The 17,374-nt window shown below is 49.3% G+C and overlaps 1 protein-coding gene across 5 annotated transcripts in view; it reads right to left on the reverse strand.

The window, feature by feature from the left end:
* Nucleotides 1–11,186: 11,186 nt before the first annotated feature.
* Nucleotides 11,187–17,374, reverse strand: part of LOC149359234 (protein O-linked-mannose beta-1,2-N-acetylglucosaminyltransferase 1-like) — a 38,701-nt gene continuing 32,513 nt past the window's right edge. For 3 of the 5 annotated variants that reach the window (XM_089571506.1, XM_089571505.1, XM_089571509.1), the window contains 2 exons: nucleotides 16,666–16,797; nucleotides 11,187–12,465 (listed from right to left, as the gene is read on the reverse strand). In XM_089571506.1, the coding sequence (XP_089427632.1) occupies nucleotides 12,333–12,465; nucleotides 16,666–16,797 (265 nt within the window). In that variant the 3' untranslated portion in view covers nucleotides 11,187–12,332. Of the gene's footprint in view, nucleotides 12,466–13,321; nucleotides 16,401–16,665; nucleotides 16,798–17,374 lie in introns of those variants that run through there. The other 2 variants (XM_089571507.1, XM_089571508.1) reach the window with 2 other exon arrangements.

Consider the following 17,374-nt stretch of genomic DNA (forward strand, 5'->3'; position numbering starts at 1 on the left):
TTGTCATGGCCCTCGACATCAAAGGGGCCTTTGACAACGTGAGCCACGCCGCCATCATGGAAGGCATAAACGACACGAACTGCGGGAAGAGGGTCCACGACTACATCAGGGCCTTCCTAAGTGACCGGACAGCAACCGTAGGGCTAGGCGAGTTACGAAGCGACGTCTTCGCCACGCCCTGCAAGGGAACACCCCAAGGCTCTGTCATATCGCCTGTACTCTTCAACATGGCGATGCTAGGACTAGCGAGAAGGCTCAAAGAGATCCCGGGTATTCAACACGCGATGTACGCCGACGACATTGCCGTATGGACCACCCAAGGGTCGCTAGGAGAGAAACAAGATCGGTTACAAGAAGCTGCCACCTGCATAGAAGACTACGTAAGGGAGAGAGGCCTGAGGTGCTCGACCGAAAAGTCGGAGATCATCAGAATAGGGAGACACCCCACCCAAGCTTCACTGGATGTCGTCCTCGAAGGACAGCTGATCCAGGAAAAGAACCTGGTCCGCATCCTGGGTATGTGGCTGCAAAGTAGCCGCAAATGCAGTCACACCATCACCCTGCTCAAGAGGGCCGCGGAACAAGTGGGAAGAATGGTCAGCCGAGTATCTCAGAGAAGATACGGAATGAAGGAAGAAGACACTCTAAAACTCGTGTTGTGTATCGTGGTGCTGCCGCTCCAATTGTGTATCACACTACTGCCGCTCCAAGTGCCGCTTCCCGTATGGTACCTTCTGTCTGGCCTGAGCATCGTATTTCGCTCAACACCTCATCCCCGCGTCTCCGCGGCTCTTCGGTCCTGGCACGTACCATATGCATGTACGAAGCTACACGCGGACACTGAACTCTGCACTCTCTCTCTCTATACCGACTGTCTGCCCCGCTTGTACGCTTTCGCTCAATAAACAGTTTTGCCTCAGACTCCGACTGGAGAACACATCACTGGCGACGAGGACGGGATCGCCGTGATCCCCCAGCGCGCAATTGCAGTCAATACTGACCGCCTCAGGCAAAGCTCCTGGATCCGCTCCAGCCCTGCACGTCCGTCGACATGGCAGCGCTTCTGCCTTCGGCCACGATCGGAGAATTCTCGCCCGCCGAGCCTTCCTCCTGGCCAGTCTACTTAGAACGCCTCGAGTTCTACTTTCAAGCCCACGACATCCAGTCCGATGAGAAGAAACGGGCTTTCCTCTGCAGCGTATGCGGCGTCGACGCGTATACACTGCTGCGCTCGCTTTGCGCACCCAAGGCACCTTCGGATGTTCCCTTCTCAGAAATCGTTTCCTTGCTCGACACCCACTTCATCGGGAAACCGTCCGTCACCATGGAACGATTCCGCTTCAACAAGCGAGACCAGCAACCTGGTGAATCGGTGCCGGAATATCTCGCCGCTCTTCGACTGTTAGCTCGCCACTGCGAGTTCGGGGATTGGCTGGATCGACTTCTTTGCGACCGCCTAGTCTGTGGCCTGCGTGAAGAGCCTATCCAAAGACGTCTCCTGGCTGAACCGGACCTCAAGCTGTCGAAGGCCATCCTACTGGCACGTGCTGCGGAAGAAGCAGCAGCCAAGACAGAAGAGGTTCGCCGCTCAAGGGTCCCCTCAGAAACGCATCAATTGCAACGGAACCCCAAACGCCCGGACGGCAAGCCCGCCCATCCTCCGAGTCATCAATGTTGGCGTTGCACCGGTGAGCATGACGCTCGTACTTGCTCCTATCATTCCGCCATCTGTCGCTACTGCGGCAACAAAGGTCACCTGGAGAAGGCCTGCAGGAAGAAAGCAGCAAAAGAAAAAACTTCCAAGCCCTGGTCAACACCGAAAGGAGTTTTCTCGCAAAAACAAGTACTCTCGTGGACGCAACCATCAGATTTTGCAATCAGCTGATCCAGCTCAAGACGTAAACTCTACGGCATCAGTCAGCTTTCATCGCGAATTCCAAGACCGCAAGTCTACGAGTGGTGCCAACACCATCACTTCTCCAGCGGTCTGCGCGGACGTCCTGATAAACAGTAGGCCTCTGGCCATGGAGGTTGACTCCGGGGCCGTCTGCACCATCATCAGCGAGAGGACCATGGAGAAACTTCGGCTCTCAAGGCAAGACCTAAGGCCATCCTCTCTTCAGCTGCGCTCCTATACAAGGGAAAGCTTGGAGATTCTGGGATCATTGGAAGTTGCCGTCTCATACAGAACGAAGAGCACTCGACTTCAACTTCTCGTTGTCCGAGGAAATGGCACCAGCCTGTTGGGGAGAGACTGGTTTTCTGCGTTGGGAATATCGCTCTGCGGAATAAACCACGCATCTCAAATCGAAGTTCCGCTAACCTTGCTGAACGCCGTCTCTGAATACCCAGAAGTCTTCGCTGAAGGACTAGGGAAAAGCAAGGGACCATCCGTTCGTATTGAGCTCAAGGCTGAAATCGCTCCCATCTTCAGGAAAGCACGTCAAGTTCCGGTGGCTCTACTGCCCAAGGTAGACGAAGCCATCGACGTTCTTGTACAGGAAGGCGTCTTCCAGCCCGTGCGATCCTCCCGATGGGCGACACCGGTAGTCTGCGTCGTTAAGAAGAACGGCAAGATCAGGCTGTGTGGTGATTACAAAAGCACCGTTAACCAAGCAATCAAGATGGAAACATATCCTCTTCCAACCATCGATCAGCTTTTTTCAAACCTTGCGGGGTGCACTGTATTCTCACAACTAGACCTCAATCAAGCCTATCAGCAGCTTGCCGTGGACAGTGACACAGCCGATCTGCTAACAGTCAATACGCACCGGGGACTGTTCAAAGTTACTCGCCTGCCGTTCGGAGTGTCGTCCGCCGTAGCCATATTTCAGCGCTACATGGAAGAGCTCCTCTCGGGACTACCTGGAGTCCACGTGTACCTGGACGATATTATAGTGGGAGGTCAAGATGCCTACGAGCACAACAAACACCTGCGAGATGTGCTGAAACGCATAAGTGACGACAACATTCGTCTGAGCCGAGAGAAATGCACCTTCGGCAGGCCGGAAGTAACCTTCCTTGGATACCGCATTGACGCTGCCGGTATTCATCCGACCGAAGAAAAGGTCGAAGCTCTTAAAGAAGCTCCCAGTCCAAAGAACAAGCAGCAACTTCAGTCTTTTCTCGGACTGCTAAACTTCTACAACAGATTCTTGCACGGTGCAGCTCACGCCCTCGAGCCTCTATACCGTCTGCTTGCAAAGGATCAGACGTGGAGATGGCGCAAGGAAGAAGCCGACGCTTTCAAGCACGCCAAGGAACTTATACAGACATCCGATGTCTTAGTCCACTACGATGTGCACAAGCCGCTCACGCTTGTCTGCGACGCGTCTGCCTACGGCATAGGATTTGTCCTTAGTCACGAAGACTCTACTGGACAAGAATCTCCAATTGCATTCGGTTCCCGTACTTTGAGCTCGACCGAAAGGAACTACTCTCAGACAGACCGAGAAGCTCTGGCTGTCGTTTCCGGTGTCAAGAAGTTCCACCAATATCTGTATGGCAGACACTTCAAGGTCTATACTGACCACAAGCCGTTGCTGGGCCTGCTGCATCACAGTCGTCCAATACCTAGCGTACTTTCACCGAGGATGCTTCGATGGAATTTATTCCTCGCACAGTACGACTATGAGCTGATCTACCGACCGGGACGTCAAATGGGCAATGCTGATTCACTCAGCCGCCTGCCGCTGCCCTCCACAAATGCCGAAAGTCCCATCATGACAGATGTCCTGCTGCTCGAAAATCCCCCAGAAGCCTTTGCAGATGCATACAAGATTTCTCAACTGACAAGGAAGGACCGTGTGTTGTCGCGAGTACTCAAGTGGATTCGTACCGGATGGCCAGCAAAGGTAGAGGACCAGTTCCAACCTTACTTCGTGCGCCGCGACGAACTCTCCGCTTATCGTGATTGCATTCTGTGGGGCTCCCGAGTCGTGATTCCACCGCAACTCCGCATGGAAGTGCTTGAGCTACTTCACTCATCACACCCAGGAATCGTACGCATGAAGGGACTCGCGCGAGGTTACGTCTGGTGGCCGAAACTCGACAGCGATGTGGAGAACACCGTCCGTGCGTGTGAGACCTGCCAAGAATCCAGGAATGCTCCACCCCGCGTTGCAGTCCATCCCTGGGAGCAGACTACGAGACCGTGGTCTAGGCTGCACGTGGACTTCGCTGGACCAGTCCAAGGCAAGACATTTCTTATCGTCGTGGACTCGTTCTCAAAATGGCTAGAGGTCGTTGTGGTGAGGACAACTTCAGCTGCACTTGTTGTCCGAGAACTCACACGGCTGTTCGCCACACACGGACTTCCCGACGTCGTCGTATCTGACAACGGTTCTGCATTCACATCAGCTGAATTCCGGCAGTTCCTCGCCAGGAACAACATTCGTCAAGTTTTAGTCGCGCCCTACCATCCGTCTTCTAACGGACAGGCCGAACGCTTCGTTCAGGAAACGAAGAAAGCTCTTAAGCGACTGAAAGGGGGCGACTTCGAACTTCAGCTCAGTCGTTTCCTGTTCCAGCAGCACTTGCTGCCCTGCACGACTACAGGAAGAAGCCCGGCGGAGCTACTGTTCTCGCGTCAGCTAAAGTCCGCCCTAGACTACTTGCACCCTGATTCTCAGGAAGGCAACTCGCAACGCGACCAGTTGTCGCGGAGGCTCCGCGCTGCACCAACCCGCAAGTTTGAGCCTGGTGACTCAGTTTTCGCTAGGAATTTTTCGCCACATGGGTCTCGGTGGCTTCCCGCGATCATCCGCTCCTGCAAAGGACCTGTGTCCTATGAAGTCGAACTCCTGGACGGTACGTCCTGGCGTAGGCACGTCGACCACCTTAGAAAGAGGGACTATAACCTACCCGATCTTCCTCACCGTGCACCTGAACTCGAAATGCCTGAGCCGCATTCAGAGTCAGAAAACCAGGACGAACAACCCGCTAGCACTTCGGCCGAGCCAGACGCCGACTCACCAGAACCCGGGCACAGCCGCTCCAACTCAGAGAACGCGGATACCTCCGACAGAATTCCTCCGGCGACCGGCACCGTTCCTCGACGCTCCGCCCGAGAGAGGAAGTTTCCTTCTCACCTCCGAGACTTCTACGTCTAAGGGGGGAGGAGTGTTGTGTATCGTGGTGCTGCCGCTCCAATTGTGTATCACACTACTGCCGCTCCAAGTGCCGCTTCCCGTATGGTACCTTCTGTCTGGCCTGAGCATCGTATTTCGCTCAACACCTCATCCCCGCGTCTCCGCGGCTCTTCGGTCCTGGCACGTACCATATGCATGTACGAAGCTACACGCGGACACTGAACTCTGCACTCTCTCTCTCTATACCGACTGTCTGCCCCGCTTGTACGCTTTCGCTCAATAAACAGTTTTGCCTCAGACTCCGACTGGAGAACACATCAACTCGTGAACAGCTTGCTCGTCAGCAGGGTCATGTACTCGCTGCCTTACCACGCTACAACGAAAGCGGAGAGGGAGCAGGCCGACTGTGTCCTCAGGAAGGCCTACAAGATCGCTTTGCACCTACCCAGGAACGCATCAAACGAAAAACTCCTCCAGCTCGGAGTCAGCAACACCTTCGACGAGCTCGCAGAGGCTCAAACGGGTGCACAACTGGTTAGACTCAGAGGCTCCCCCACAGGAAGGGCGCTCCTGAAGAGGTTGGGTCGGAACACCGGTGGTCTGGCTGACAGATACACAGAAGTACCAGACGACCTCAGAAGGACTTTCAATGTAGGGCCATTGCCTAAAAACATGGATCCCAACTTACACGAGGAGAGGCGGAGGGCTAGGGCCGAGCAGATGGACAAAAGGCTAGGCCGATCCGAAAACACGTTATACGGACGCTTCTATGTACGCAAGCGTAGAGAAGCGCACAGCCGCTGTAGTGGTAGTCAATGGTACAGGGGAAATGACCTCCTGCGCTTCAGTGGGAGTGTCGGGGATAGCGGAGGCCGAAGAGATTGCCGTCGCGCTGGCGGTAGCCGAAGGCTTAGAAGAGGCCGCTCCCTGAACATTCTAACGGACTCGAAAGAAACATGCAAGAGTTATACGAAGGGCAACATTAGCGGCATCGCCCTTAGGATCATCGGCGAGGCGGCAGCTTCCGCTGGAAAAACGCCTATACAGCATATCATCTGGGTGCCAGCTCACGCAGGCGTAGCAGGAAACGAAAGGGCGGACAGCCTGGCTCGAGGGCTCACTTACCGAGCAGGCTTATCGGACGCCCCGGAGTTACGGCTACTCACGTGCGAGGGAGGCTACGCAGAGACCCTACAACTTTATAGGGGAACTAGATTGAGGTATCCACCACCACACAGAGCACTGACTAGGGAAGAGGCTGTAGGATGGCGTAGGCTACAGACGAACACTTTTCCTAACCTGTACATATACAGCAAAATGTCACCAACGCAATTCAGATCAGACTGTCCCTGGTGCGGCGGTACACCTACACTCTATCACATTACCTGGGAGTGCGAAAGAAACATAGCATTCCACAATTATCAAACACCGAGTGAGGAGCAATGGGAGAGCTGTCTCTCCAGCAGCGAGCTCGAGGTCCAGAGGGCCTTGGTACAGCACGCTGTTGAAGCGGCACGACTCAGTGGAGCCCTGGACTGAGGGCCCACCCTTGCTCGAAGACTCAAGTCGCCAGCGCCCAAGCAGGACGACCAAGAAGTCTTCATCTCCGCGAATCTCTTGAAAGAGCAATAAAAGTTTTCTCTCTCTCTCTCTTCAGGCATCATGAACTGATTTCGAAGTTGAACTATATAGTGGAACTGCCTGACCCATACAAAATGTTTTATAGAGCTTAAACAAGACAAATTTTTTGGACAGTTTAAAATCCTTGTAGCAGCCTCCACTCCTGGTTAGGCCTAACTTCACGCGTAGGTGCGCTTAAAAAGTATGTCGCAGATCAGTTTTAGTGAGCAGCCTGAACACGTTTATACTGACTGTTGCGTCGATCAGAGAAAATTGAAAAAAAAAAAAAATAATTCTCACAGGCTGACCGCCTGCTTGTTCGGGCTCCGATTTCGCACGGAAGTGGCATTTGGCGGTCAGTTTTGTTTTACTCTTCGTTTTGGTGCAGTACTTGCCTGATTCGGTCGGAATTAATCGAACCATCGTCTGCTAGTGAAGGCGGACCGAAACGCCAAGATTTCGCAGCAGTCGTACCTGTAGCGCAATCTGTGCCCGCCGGAGGAACAAGGCTGCGGCGAAACCCGTCGAGAGCGGCTGCGCGGTTGGTTTGAAAGTGCTTTCTCCGGCTATTTTATCAAAATTTGGCACATAAATCGCTGTTACACGCAACAACACCCCTCCCTGCACGGTGGTACTCGTTACTAAAGCAACTAAAGCTATGAGCGACACCGTAGTGGAGGGCTCCGGATAAGTTTGGACCACCTGGGGCTCTTCAACGTGCACTGACATCGCGCAGTACACGGGCCTCTATCAGTCTGCCTCCGTCGAAATGAAACCGCCGCGGCCAGGATTGCACCCGCGTCCTTCGGGTCAGCATGCCGAGCACTGTAACCACTGAGCCGCCGCGGCGGCTCACTAGACGGAAAGCTGGCGGCTCTATATTTTATCCACCATGGACGTCGTAGGCATGCCGCGAAAACACCGCTTCGGATTGACGCCCGATGACGGAATGAATTTTTTGCTTTCGTTTCGTTTTCACCATTGCAGTTTTCACTTATATTTTGTGTCTGTTGTGGTGGTGTAGTTATCCAGCTACTCACGCAGTTCATTTGAGATCAAAAGCATCCGAAGGCACTCAAAGCGAGCTGTGCACAGTGTCTGGCGCCTGCTAGGCCTGAGGCCCGTTTGCCCCAGCCATTTACACAGCAAGCTGGCTTTGTCCAGCAGAAGCCTGTGGTTCGTGTGCCTAGGAAGGTGAATGAAGTATTTTTGTGAACTGAGGACTTTGCAGTCTGCTGCTGTGACCACTCTGCACATTTCTCATACGAGTCTCGAAGCCACTACAGGAAACAGAAATTCACTTTCCAGGTGCCATTTGTCTCGAGGAATCTGGTGTGGGCTAGTTGGCTCATACTTTCTACAGAACAGATTAACACAGCACAATGGAACAAGGAAAAGAAGAAACACGAAACACAGGCTCTGTGTTAATCTGTTTCGTAGAAAGTACAAGCCAACTAACCCACACCAGAATCTTCTTAGAACATATCCTAAGCACGATTCTGCTATAGCCCTGGTCAACCTGGTCTCTGTCACCACCTGCCAGTCGAGAGTGCTCTCGTACTGCCTCAAGAGAACAATAATCCCGCTAGAGGTTCAGGCCTTGTTTGGTGGACTGGCGCCTTCCTGGGGCCACACATGGCGCGTCGGCAAGGTCCTGAAGTCTGGGTACTGGCGACAGGTAAGGTTGTACCAAGACTGCCTCAGATGCGTCATCCAGGACGAGTGTGGCAAAAACCAGCGCCCATCCTGTGTTTCACGTTTCTTCTGTTTTGTCCTCGTTCCGTTGCGCTGTGTTAACCTAGCTGTTTCTTAGAAACGCCACTTGTCATAAACCAAACTTCACTGGACTGGGAATTCTTGACATCAACTAAGGTGTTAGGAGAAGGTAAGTGACGCCAACCAAGTGGCCGAACACTGCGAAGGGTAACCACCCAATTGACTTCGACAGCACCATTGTATTGGAAACGGAAGCTAACCCATGCAGGAGGCTTCTACTCGAGTCGTGGCGCATTCAGCAAACACGAGAGAATGTTAATCGTTCCCTGGGGACACTCCCCTCATCCTATGTCCATGGGCTGCGGCCATTGACCCGGAGGTCCTCCACGCAGGGGCTTAAAAAGCCAAGCTGCGCTCGCCTGTAGTCACACCATGAAGAAGGGGCCGAGCCGGTCCCGAAACGTCGTGTTTTTCCTGTATTTTACTTGGTTGGCGTCACTTACCTTCTCCTAACATTAAATTTGCCAACCAGACACACTTCTGTCGAATGTTTTCTTTTGAATAAACTAAGGTATTTAAAAAATGCATAAAAACATATTCGGATGAGAATCCTGTATAGTTTTGTGGCCTATACTCACTGTAATATATGTTTGACTAGTGGTTTTGCTTCCCTGTAAACGTCCTGTGGCATAAAATTTGTCACTGATGCATATGCGTTGTTGTTTTCTCTGTAACAAGTATGTGTACTGCTACTTTATCAGTATTTTCTGATTGGCTTGTATAGTTATCACATGATGAACTCAATTCATGCTTGTGTCATTGTTTGTCCCATATTTGCTCTAAAGGTGTTTGCTACCGCCTGTATCAGGGAGCAAAGGCCTAGTCAGGCCTACCGCCTTTCCTTCATTCTGAAAGAAATAAACACCAAACCAAACCAAATGCACTAATTATCCGGGCCCAGTCCTTTCTTAGTGGCCATCACACCATTTCTTTAGTAGGACGAGTGTAGCTCTAGCTGTATGTGTAGAAGGGTGACTGAATAATCACCGAAACTGAAGACATGCTGCTGCGTTTACAAGTACCACACTACGACAAAAATTCTGTATTAGTCTCTGCCATGGCCATACCAGAAAGTAGCAGCAGAGATGGATTTTTGCGGCCAGATGAGTAGGGTAAATCGGTTTGCGGCTCGTTTGGGTGCTGCTTCATCTTGCTTTACGTAACGCAGCTTTGCCTGTTGTTCCATACATAAAGTAACATTTTGTTTATTTGCTATTCTTATGTCTGCAAATGTGACAAAAAAATGCGAAATGAAGTGCACCGGTTCGAAGTGTGCTTGAGCCAGGCCATTGCACCAGACTATCATGATCGACCATCAAGCGAGGCACAAGCAAGCACGTGAGCCATGCAAAGGTCGGCAAATTTGTATAAGGCACAGTCCAGAGGTGGCGACCGACCAGATGGCAGACCATGCCAGCCAACTGCCAATTTGCGAATACACAGCACGTATTTTGGCAATGTTAAGAGGAACGTAATGCACCAGTTGGCATGTGTTGATAGTTTCTCCTCCCCAATATACCACTGCTAGTCTCCAAGCAACATTTAGGAAATCTTGAGACGTACAGTAGGCGATACATACTTTAAAGCAATTCACTGTCTGTAAGGATTGCTCATCGTTTACTGTGAATTAAGGAAATATTGCTTAAGAAGCACTAAAGGCACGTTTTGTTTCTCAGTTGCTTCAGTGTTTGTACTTGGTTGTGTGTGTCCTCAAAACCTTAATTAAAGATTTGTTTCAGTATACATAGGAATCTGCTGATTACACAAGCCTCAAAGGGGCTCTGAAACACCTTCCTAGAAGAGCACATCAACTTACTCAATCACTGCATTGGGTTGTCATGAACACCTGAGCCAAATAATACACTTCACAATCACATGCGAAATTTGGCGAGCTCTTCCTAGCGACTTTTTTATGCTCGCATCCTCCTCCGTCACTCGCACCTGCATACATAAATTGAGAGATGGCTATTGGTTAGATTCTTTCACATGTCAGGCAGCTACTATGGCTGTGGCCAATAAGATGTGTAGCTCCAGTGGGTCAGAAAGCTCCGCCTCCGGAGGTGGGGCCGGCGGAGGAGCGAAGACCTTCCATCGTGCAAAAAGTGATGAGAGGAGAAGGAAAGGCGCAAAAAGCTGAAATTCAAAATTTGACTACAGATAACTCAGCTTCTACAAAGTGCATTAAAAAAAACTCTTCCTGGACAATATACATGAAGTGGTGTGCTTTAGCATCCCAACCATATCGCAACTTTATTAGCACCCCTTTCAGAGCCCCTTTAATCTTTATGCTTTAAAAGGCAAAAAAATTTGGCAAACTTAAATGAATTGCTGTAGGCTAAGCTTCTCAATGAATTCACTCGTTTTAAGGCATGTATGGCTCTAATGCCTCCATCGGCAGATTTTTATTGCGTAAGCAATACTGTGCCAGGTTTCGAGCCGTTGCGTAGCTCCTGGCGGTGGCCGAGGTCAAACAGATGGAGCGCCGTTGCCATAGCAACCGTTTCAGCAGCGCTCCACCAGGCGGCAGGTCCGTCGCTGCTGCCGCACGCTCTCGACGCATGTGTCGGAATGTGGACAGAGGAGAAAGGAAGCGGTAGGGAAACGGGGAATAAATACGCGCGTTCCCCTCGTGCAAAACAGTTGTCGCTTGCTTACGCAACTTGCCCGGTTTAACTACAGCTAAACCTCAGCTAATTTTTTTTTTGTGTCTCTGCATAAAATTTGTGCCAATTCTTAGCCGCAGCAAGGAAACTCAACGAGGGAGAATGTACGTCAAAGTTACGCCGTCAAAAGGGTGCTGTGGCAGTTTTTGCCCAGTGGCCGGCGGAGACATCTATGAATTTGTTTTGTCAGGTTTGCACCGATTCACTATTGCATTGAATGGCACTAACTGGAACAGCATCCAAGACTATTATTCTTGGCTGATGGAGAGTGCGTGCAGAGACTGACGAGTTTACAGGTACTAGTCACTGTGTTGTGTCGCCCCCATCTTGTCACCATCATTTATCAGCACCACCACTGTGGCGACGTGGTTGCAGTGCCACTAAAGTGAGCATTGCAGGTGCATGGTTTGTTGCGGATCTAATTCTCCATTATCAACTATTAACAGAAGACTCAATTAAACCAATGGAGTTATGCATGGTTGTAAACTAGTGCACATCCAAGTACAAAGACAGGCATTTGTTTCACTACAGCTCAATATGTTAAGTAAAGAGCACGGAGTACAGCTTGAGTGGGCAGATTTTTCCTTGATAAAGCTACTTGAATCATTATAGTTTCTAAAAAGTACACTAAATAAGTATTGCAGACATTCACTTTGCTTAACATGTGCAGTACATGGAAATCCATTTGCATGTTTCCATTGCACGAAGTTCATTTCAGTTTTGGAGCGATATTTCACCTCCAGTAGCTGTTTTTCTTGCTGCTAAAGCATGTATCCTCGACAGTGTACACATTATTTGCTGTGCAAAGGGTCTGCCCTCCACAAGCATCCCAGCAGAAGAAAAATAAAACGGAGCAGTTTTTCAAACCCATGGTGCAGCATTAGTGGCTGCATGCATGTTCCCGTAATGCTGCAACAGCATGCAAAGTTTGCAGCCAACTGCGGCGGTAGAGTTGTGCTGTTGATGTTGCTCAGTACACTAAAGCAAAGGTGAAAATCATACGCATGCATGAAAAAGTGAACAAGCTGGCAGCCGTGCTAACCACGCTCCAACGTCTCGCCCTACCACAGTTGAACCTCATTATAACCAAGTAGAAGGGGCCCGGCAATTATACTTCGTTATAACCCGCGTTGACCAAGCTTCCAAGAGCAGTCGCCATTCCTTCGTTATATTCATTACTTTGCTATAAACCATTTCGTTTTAACGAGGTTCGACTATATATCGTTGCTTTTTTCAAAACCAGTTGGTGGCCTGTGCCAGGTTTAGGTGCGCCATCTGGGCTGTGCTGGTTCCCATACAAGGCAGATATCCCTTGCCTGCAGTGAGAATAGAAGTTATTATTCAGTATGTTCGCAGTAATTCGGTTAACCTCTGGAGAAGCTTGTTTGTCATTTTGTATTTTTGGGTTTAAGCAACTGCAAAACTTTTGGGGTGCATTTTTTAAAAACTTGATTAATGTAGTTGTAAGGTAATATGCTTTAGCTTTTTTGATTTTGGATTTCAAATTAATTATAGCTGTGGTTAATTCGTCAGCTGTTCATAGTGATGTACTATGTTTTTGAATTTTTCTCAGTCATCGAACCTTTTAATTAGCACGAATTTTGGTCCGCGGAATTCTTGGATTAAGTTTGTTGGTTGGTTTATGGGATTTAACATCCCAAAGCGACTCAGGCTATGAGGGACATTGTAGTGAAGGGCTCCAGAAATTTCAACCACCTAGGATTTTTTAAGGATTACGCTTGTGTATTTTTTTTTTAAGACTTGATAGGAACACAGTTTGTAATGCAATGCAACAAAACTGTTTTTAACCCACGCCAAAATGTTTCAATGTCTGTGTTTGTCATCCAAGAGTTGTTGGAATGATGACAGTTCACCATGTAAGGTATCGGGCATGCTAGTGTCATCAGCTCGGCTGTAGTCGGATTATGCTATAGTGATTGCAAAGATGGCCATCTAATATTTCTGCATTAGCTTTGTGGAAGGGAAAATTATCGAGAAAATACTAAATCCAGAATTTTAGATCTAGACACTTGTATGTGGGTAGGTTCTGTTATTATTCGAAAGAGATTAAGAAGCATTATGTCAAAAAGAACATCTGTGCATGGTAACTGATGGTGCAGTGCTTTCCTGTCAGGAAGATAGTATGGTCCCCTAGTTAGCGGACACTCAGTGGATGGTTAAAACTGGTTTATTGAGGTCGCCTAAGAATATTTACAGGGATGCCAGTCAACCCTTTCAATGGAGATCGCGCCGTGCGAACTGAGCTGCACTCGCCGCGTCCGCTCTGTGTCGACCCTCCTCTGTCTCTCTCTGGCGCTCGTCTCTGTGTCCCTTGGTCCGTTTCTTCCCTCCCCGGTCGCGTGAGGTTTCCCCTCTTCCTTTCGGAGTGCGGGAGGCGTGGCGGGGTCCCTTCTTTTCTGTGAAGAGCCCGTGGCTCTGGCATGTTGATCTCTTTTTGCAGGCGCGGTGCGTTCTCGTCGGGGTCTGCTTTCCTCGGGCCATAAATCTGTAGAAAGTGCGTGTTGTCCTAAAGCCAAAGTAGTTAGCGGATTCTCGGAACTTCCTTGGGCCGGGCGAGAAACGTTGCCATCGGCAGCATGCTGACACCCTCAATGAGATGCTGCTTGTATGCATGCAGTGACTGGACCAGAAGGACTGTGATAAACACATCTCGCAATGTATAGGAAAAACAGAGTTTGCAAAACACTGCTTCGACCACCTGTACTTCAGGTAACGTAATGAAAGGAACTTTTTTTTTTTTTTTAATCAATAAGGCCACACCTCTGCATAGCACTGGCCGATTCTAGTGAATAGTGTAGTGGGGGGGTTATTTCAAAGTCCGATAACTTTTGTTAGCAAAGTTCCTGTTCTAAGAGTCCGGCTGAAATGCTACTAATAATGGCTCAAGAGGATGAAGCTTATTGATACTACAGGCATTAATGTCCATGAAAGTTATTTGGGACATTGTGAACAGTGGGGGGGCATAGGACCCATGTATCTGTGTCCTCGCTTTTTGTTTCGCTTGAAGCACGTAACTGGACATGAGTCTTTTTTTTTGTAATCCAAAAACTATAGCTCACCATTTATCTTTATCATCAACCAAGAAAACTTTATTGCCAGATTACTTCCATATTTCCATACATTTTTTCCTGATGCTGCCAACACAGGGTTCAAAATCTTTGCAGAAGGTAAATACACTTGCCTTCAGTTTGTAACATTTTGGCAGAATTTTCGTCTTGTTCCCAAACTCAGAAGCTTTAGCATCACTGGCCTTCTATTTTCTATCGGTTTACCTAGTCTGTGGATGCAGCCTCTTTTCTGCAGGCCTAGATGTTAAAGGGACACTGAGGAGAAATTGAAGTTGACTTGCATCGACAGAATACCAGCTCCTGATTACAAAAGCGCCACTCATACTGACAGCAAAGCTCTTGTAACGTAGAAAAGAGCAAGAACCAAAATACAGGTACTCGCAAGTACAAGCGTGATGACGTCATAGGACAAAGCAGTGTTGCTAGTACCAATAGTTCTAGCAACACTAGGACCCGGGAAGTCACGAATCACTGAGGCGCAGCAAATGCATGCACAAATCTCCTTGATGTCGCAAAGATGGCGCCACATACCCGACAGCTACGCGCGCTCCTGCAGCGCCGGGACCAATCAGCGCCTGCTCACAGCAGTATGGGTAGGGTAGTATGGGGGCTCCCGGTATTCCGCTAACGGTAACAAGGTACACGGTATGCTAAAGGTGTCTATTTGCGAGAACTTCGTTGATGACTTCGAGAACGGGATCCATTGTAACGCTGGCAAAACGCCGGTGCAAACGTAAACGAAGCGACGGCCGCAATAGCCGATAGATGCCTGCAACGTGCGGCCGGCGGTAGCTTTCTTTTCGGCTGCTGCTGGGCCGCACTGCATGGCCGCCAGAAATCACGGAGTCTGCGTTACGTCATGTGCACGTCATGTGACATGTCACTTAGTCCTGTGTCGTCATAGGAGAATCCCAAGTTTGAATCAGAGCGGCGGGAAAAACTTTTCAACTTCGAATCCAAATTTCTTAGAAATAAATGCATCTTTCGCTGCCGGCCAAGTGGCAACAAAGCCATGAAATGCCGAACTATCGGATTTTGCTATAAAAAAAATGTTAATAGAGCTCTCCTCAGTGTCCCTTTAATGGCCCTGTTTCTTTCCACTCTTCATGTGTGACCAGGTGCTCGCAACATCCCACTTGGACCGAGAGTGCGGTGGTCCAGTTCAACTCCCCTCTTCCGCTGCTGGTTTCGAAGTGTCCCCTGCTGGCATGCCCAGCATTTTGCAAGGTCACCCTCAACTCCTCTGCACCTCCATGCTTTTCAGAGTGCCATTAAGGGCCCTGCCACAATGAAGAGCGATTCATCCTGGTCTGATTGGCCGACTAAGCTAACCAGGAGGGCTATACAGTGGAAGGCCAAATCAATCAACAGCCCCAACGTGTGTTCGGGGGAATCCACCAAGGTGCAGTAAATTGGTAACAAAAGAGTATAATTGCTCTTTAACAGAGCAGCTACATGGCTGCACTTGGCTGTATTCTGATCACATCGGGTCCCTAATTCACGAATCAATAGTTTATTTACGCCGACACTCACAATGACTGAGACATGAAAGCTGATGACACTCACTCGAAGCAAGGCATGGAAACATTTTAACACCAGTATCCAAGGTCTTGAACTGTGGCAAAAATAATGGGGCTCAGTGGAATTGAGGACCTTGTCCCCCCATGGTCCCCCCAATTGGTCCAAACGATTACTACTATGTAATTACGTGTTCAGTAAAAGGCTGGTTGGTTGGTTTATGGGGTTTAACGTCCCAAAGAGACTAAGGCTATGAGAGACGCCGTAGTGGAGGGCTCCGGAAATTTAGACCACCTGGGGTTCTTTAACATGCACTGACATCACACAGCACACGGGTCTCTAGAATTTCTCCTCCAAAGAAATTCAACCGCCGCGGTCGGGATCGAACCCGCGTCTTTCGGGTCAGCAGCCCAGCACCATAACCACTGAGCCACCGCGGCGGCTGTTCAGTAAAAGGCATTGGTATATTACTTATACCGATTACAGCAAGGAATGTATTTTTCCACGTCAACCAAGTGGCATCAATGTCATGTTAGCCTGAGACAGCGCTGTGTAGAGACACAGGGCTCATATTTCTGGGCTTGTACTTGTAGTAAGGGGAGTAGCGTCCAATTAGGAACATGTCACGCCCCTTCCATGTGAACCTGAAAATGATGCACACAACGGTTAGGACCCAGCCTGTAGTGTGATGAAAGAAGAAAATATGCTCGATTCCCTATTATTCCAACTCAAAGAAAAGGCAAAGAAAACTTGTTAAATCACGTAGAGTTTGAGTTAAAGGGAGTCCTTAATGCAAAATCACTGCATACACTCATGTGTCTGAACAACTGGGCGCCTCCCTTCATCGAACTACACATAAATTTGATGGGACCAAAATAATAAAGCTTGGCTAAACCAGGAATGGCATACCTCAGCATTCCACGATACAGTCCTCTTGGCGAAAACTTTGGGTGGTGATAAAGGCCAAAACAAGAGCAAAGTGCTTGCAAAGTTTCCAAGTCATCTTTTGTGGCTTGATAAAAATATATGCTGATTGCAGGCCTGGAAAAAATGCACTCATACATTCACTAAGCCAGACTATAATTAATGAGAAAAGAATCATAACTTGGCACACCTCCTACCTCCTAAATGACGTAATAAAAGGCCAGAAAACAGATTCAGATGACAAAATCTCAAGAAATCAAAAGCTTGCTCAGTGAAAAGCAAACATTTACTTTTTACTCCGGTTGAACGCCATTCATTTCTCTAATTCTTGCCCGTTAACTGCTGGACAATTTCCATTTCTGGATGGTTGGTTTGGTTTATGGGGTTTAACGTCCCAAAGCGACTAAGGCTATGAGAGACGCCGTAGTGGAGGGCTCTGGAAATTTCGACCACCTGGGGTTCTTTAACGTGCATTGACATCGCACAGTACACGGGCCTCTAGAATTTCTCCTCCAAAGAAATTCAACCGCCGCGGCCGGGATCGAACCCGCGTCTTTCGGGTCAGCAGCCGAGCATCATAACCACTGAGCCACTGTGGCGGCTATTACCATTTCTGGTCACATGAGAATCAAGCCCCCCACATTCAGGACTGCCACTTATAAGTGGCTAATGACATATGCCCATAAAGAGCCAA

The sequence above is a fragment of the Amblyomma mixtum genome, chromosome 2 (assembly GCF_055824585.1).
Source record: "Amblyomma mixtum isolate Tamu chromosome 2, ASM5582458v1, whole genome shotgun sequence".
Lineage (NCBI taxonomy): Eukaryota > Metazoa > Arthropoda > Arachnida > Ixodida > Ixodidae > Amblyomma > Amblyomma mixtum.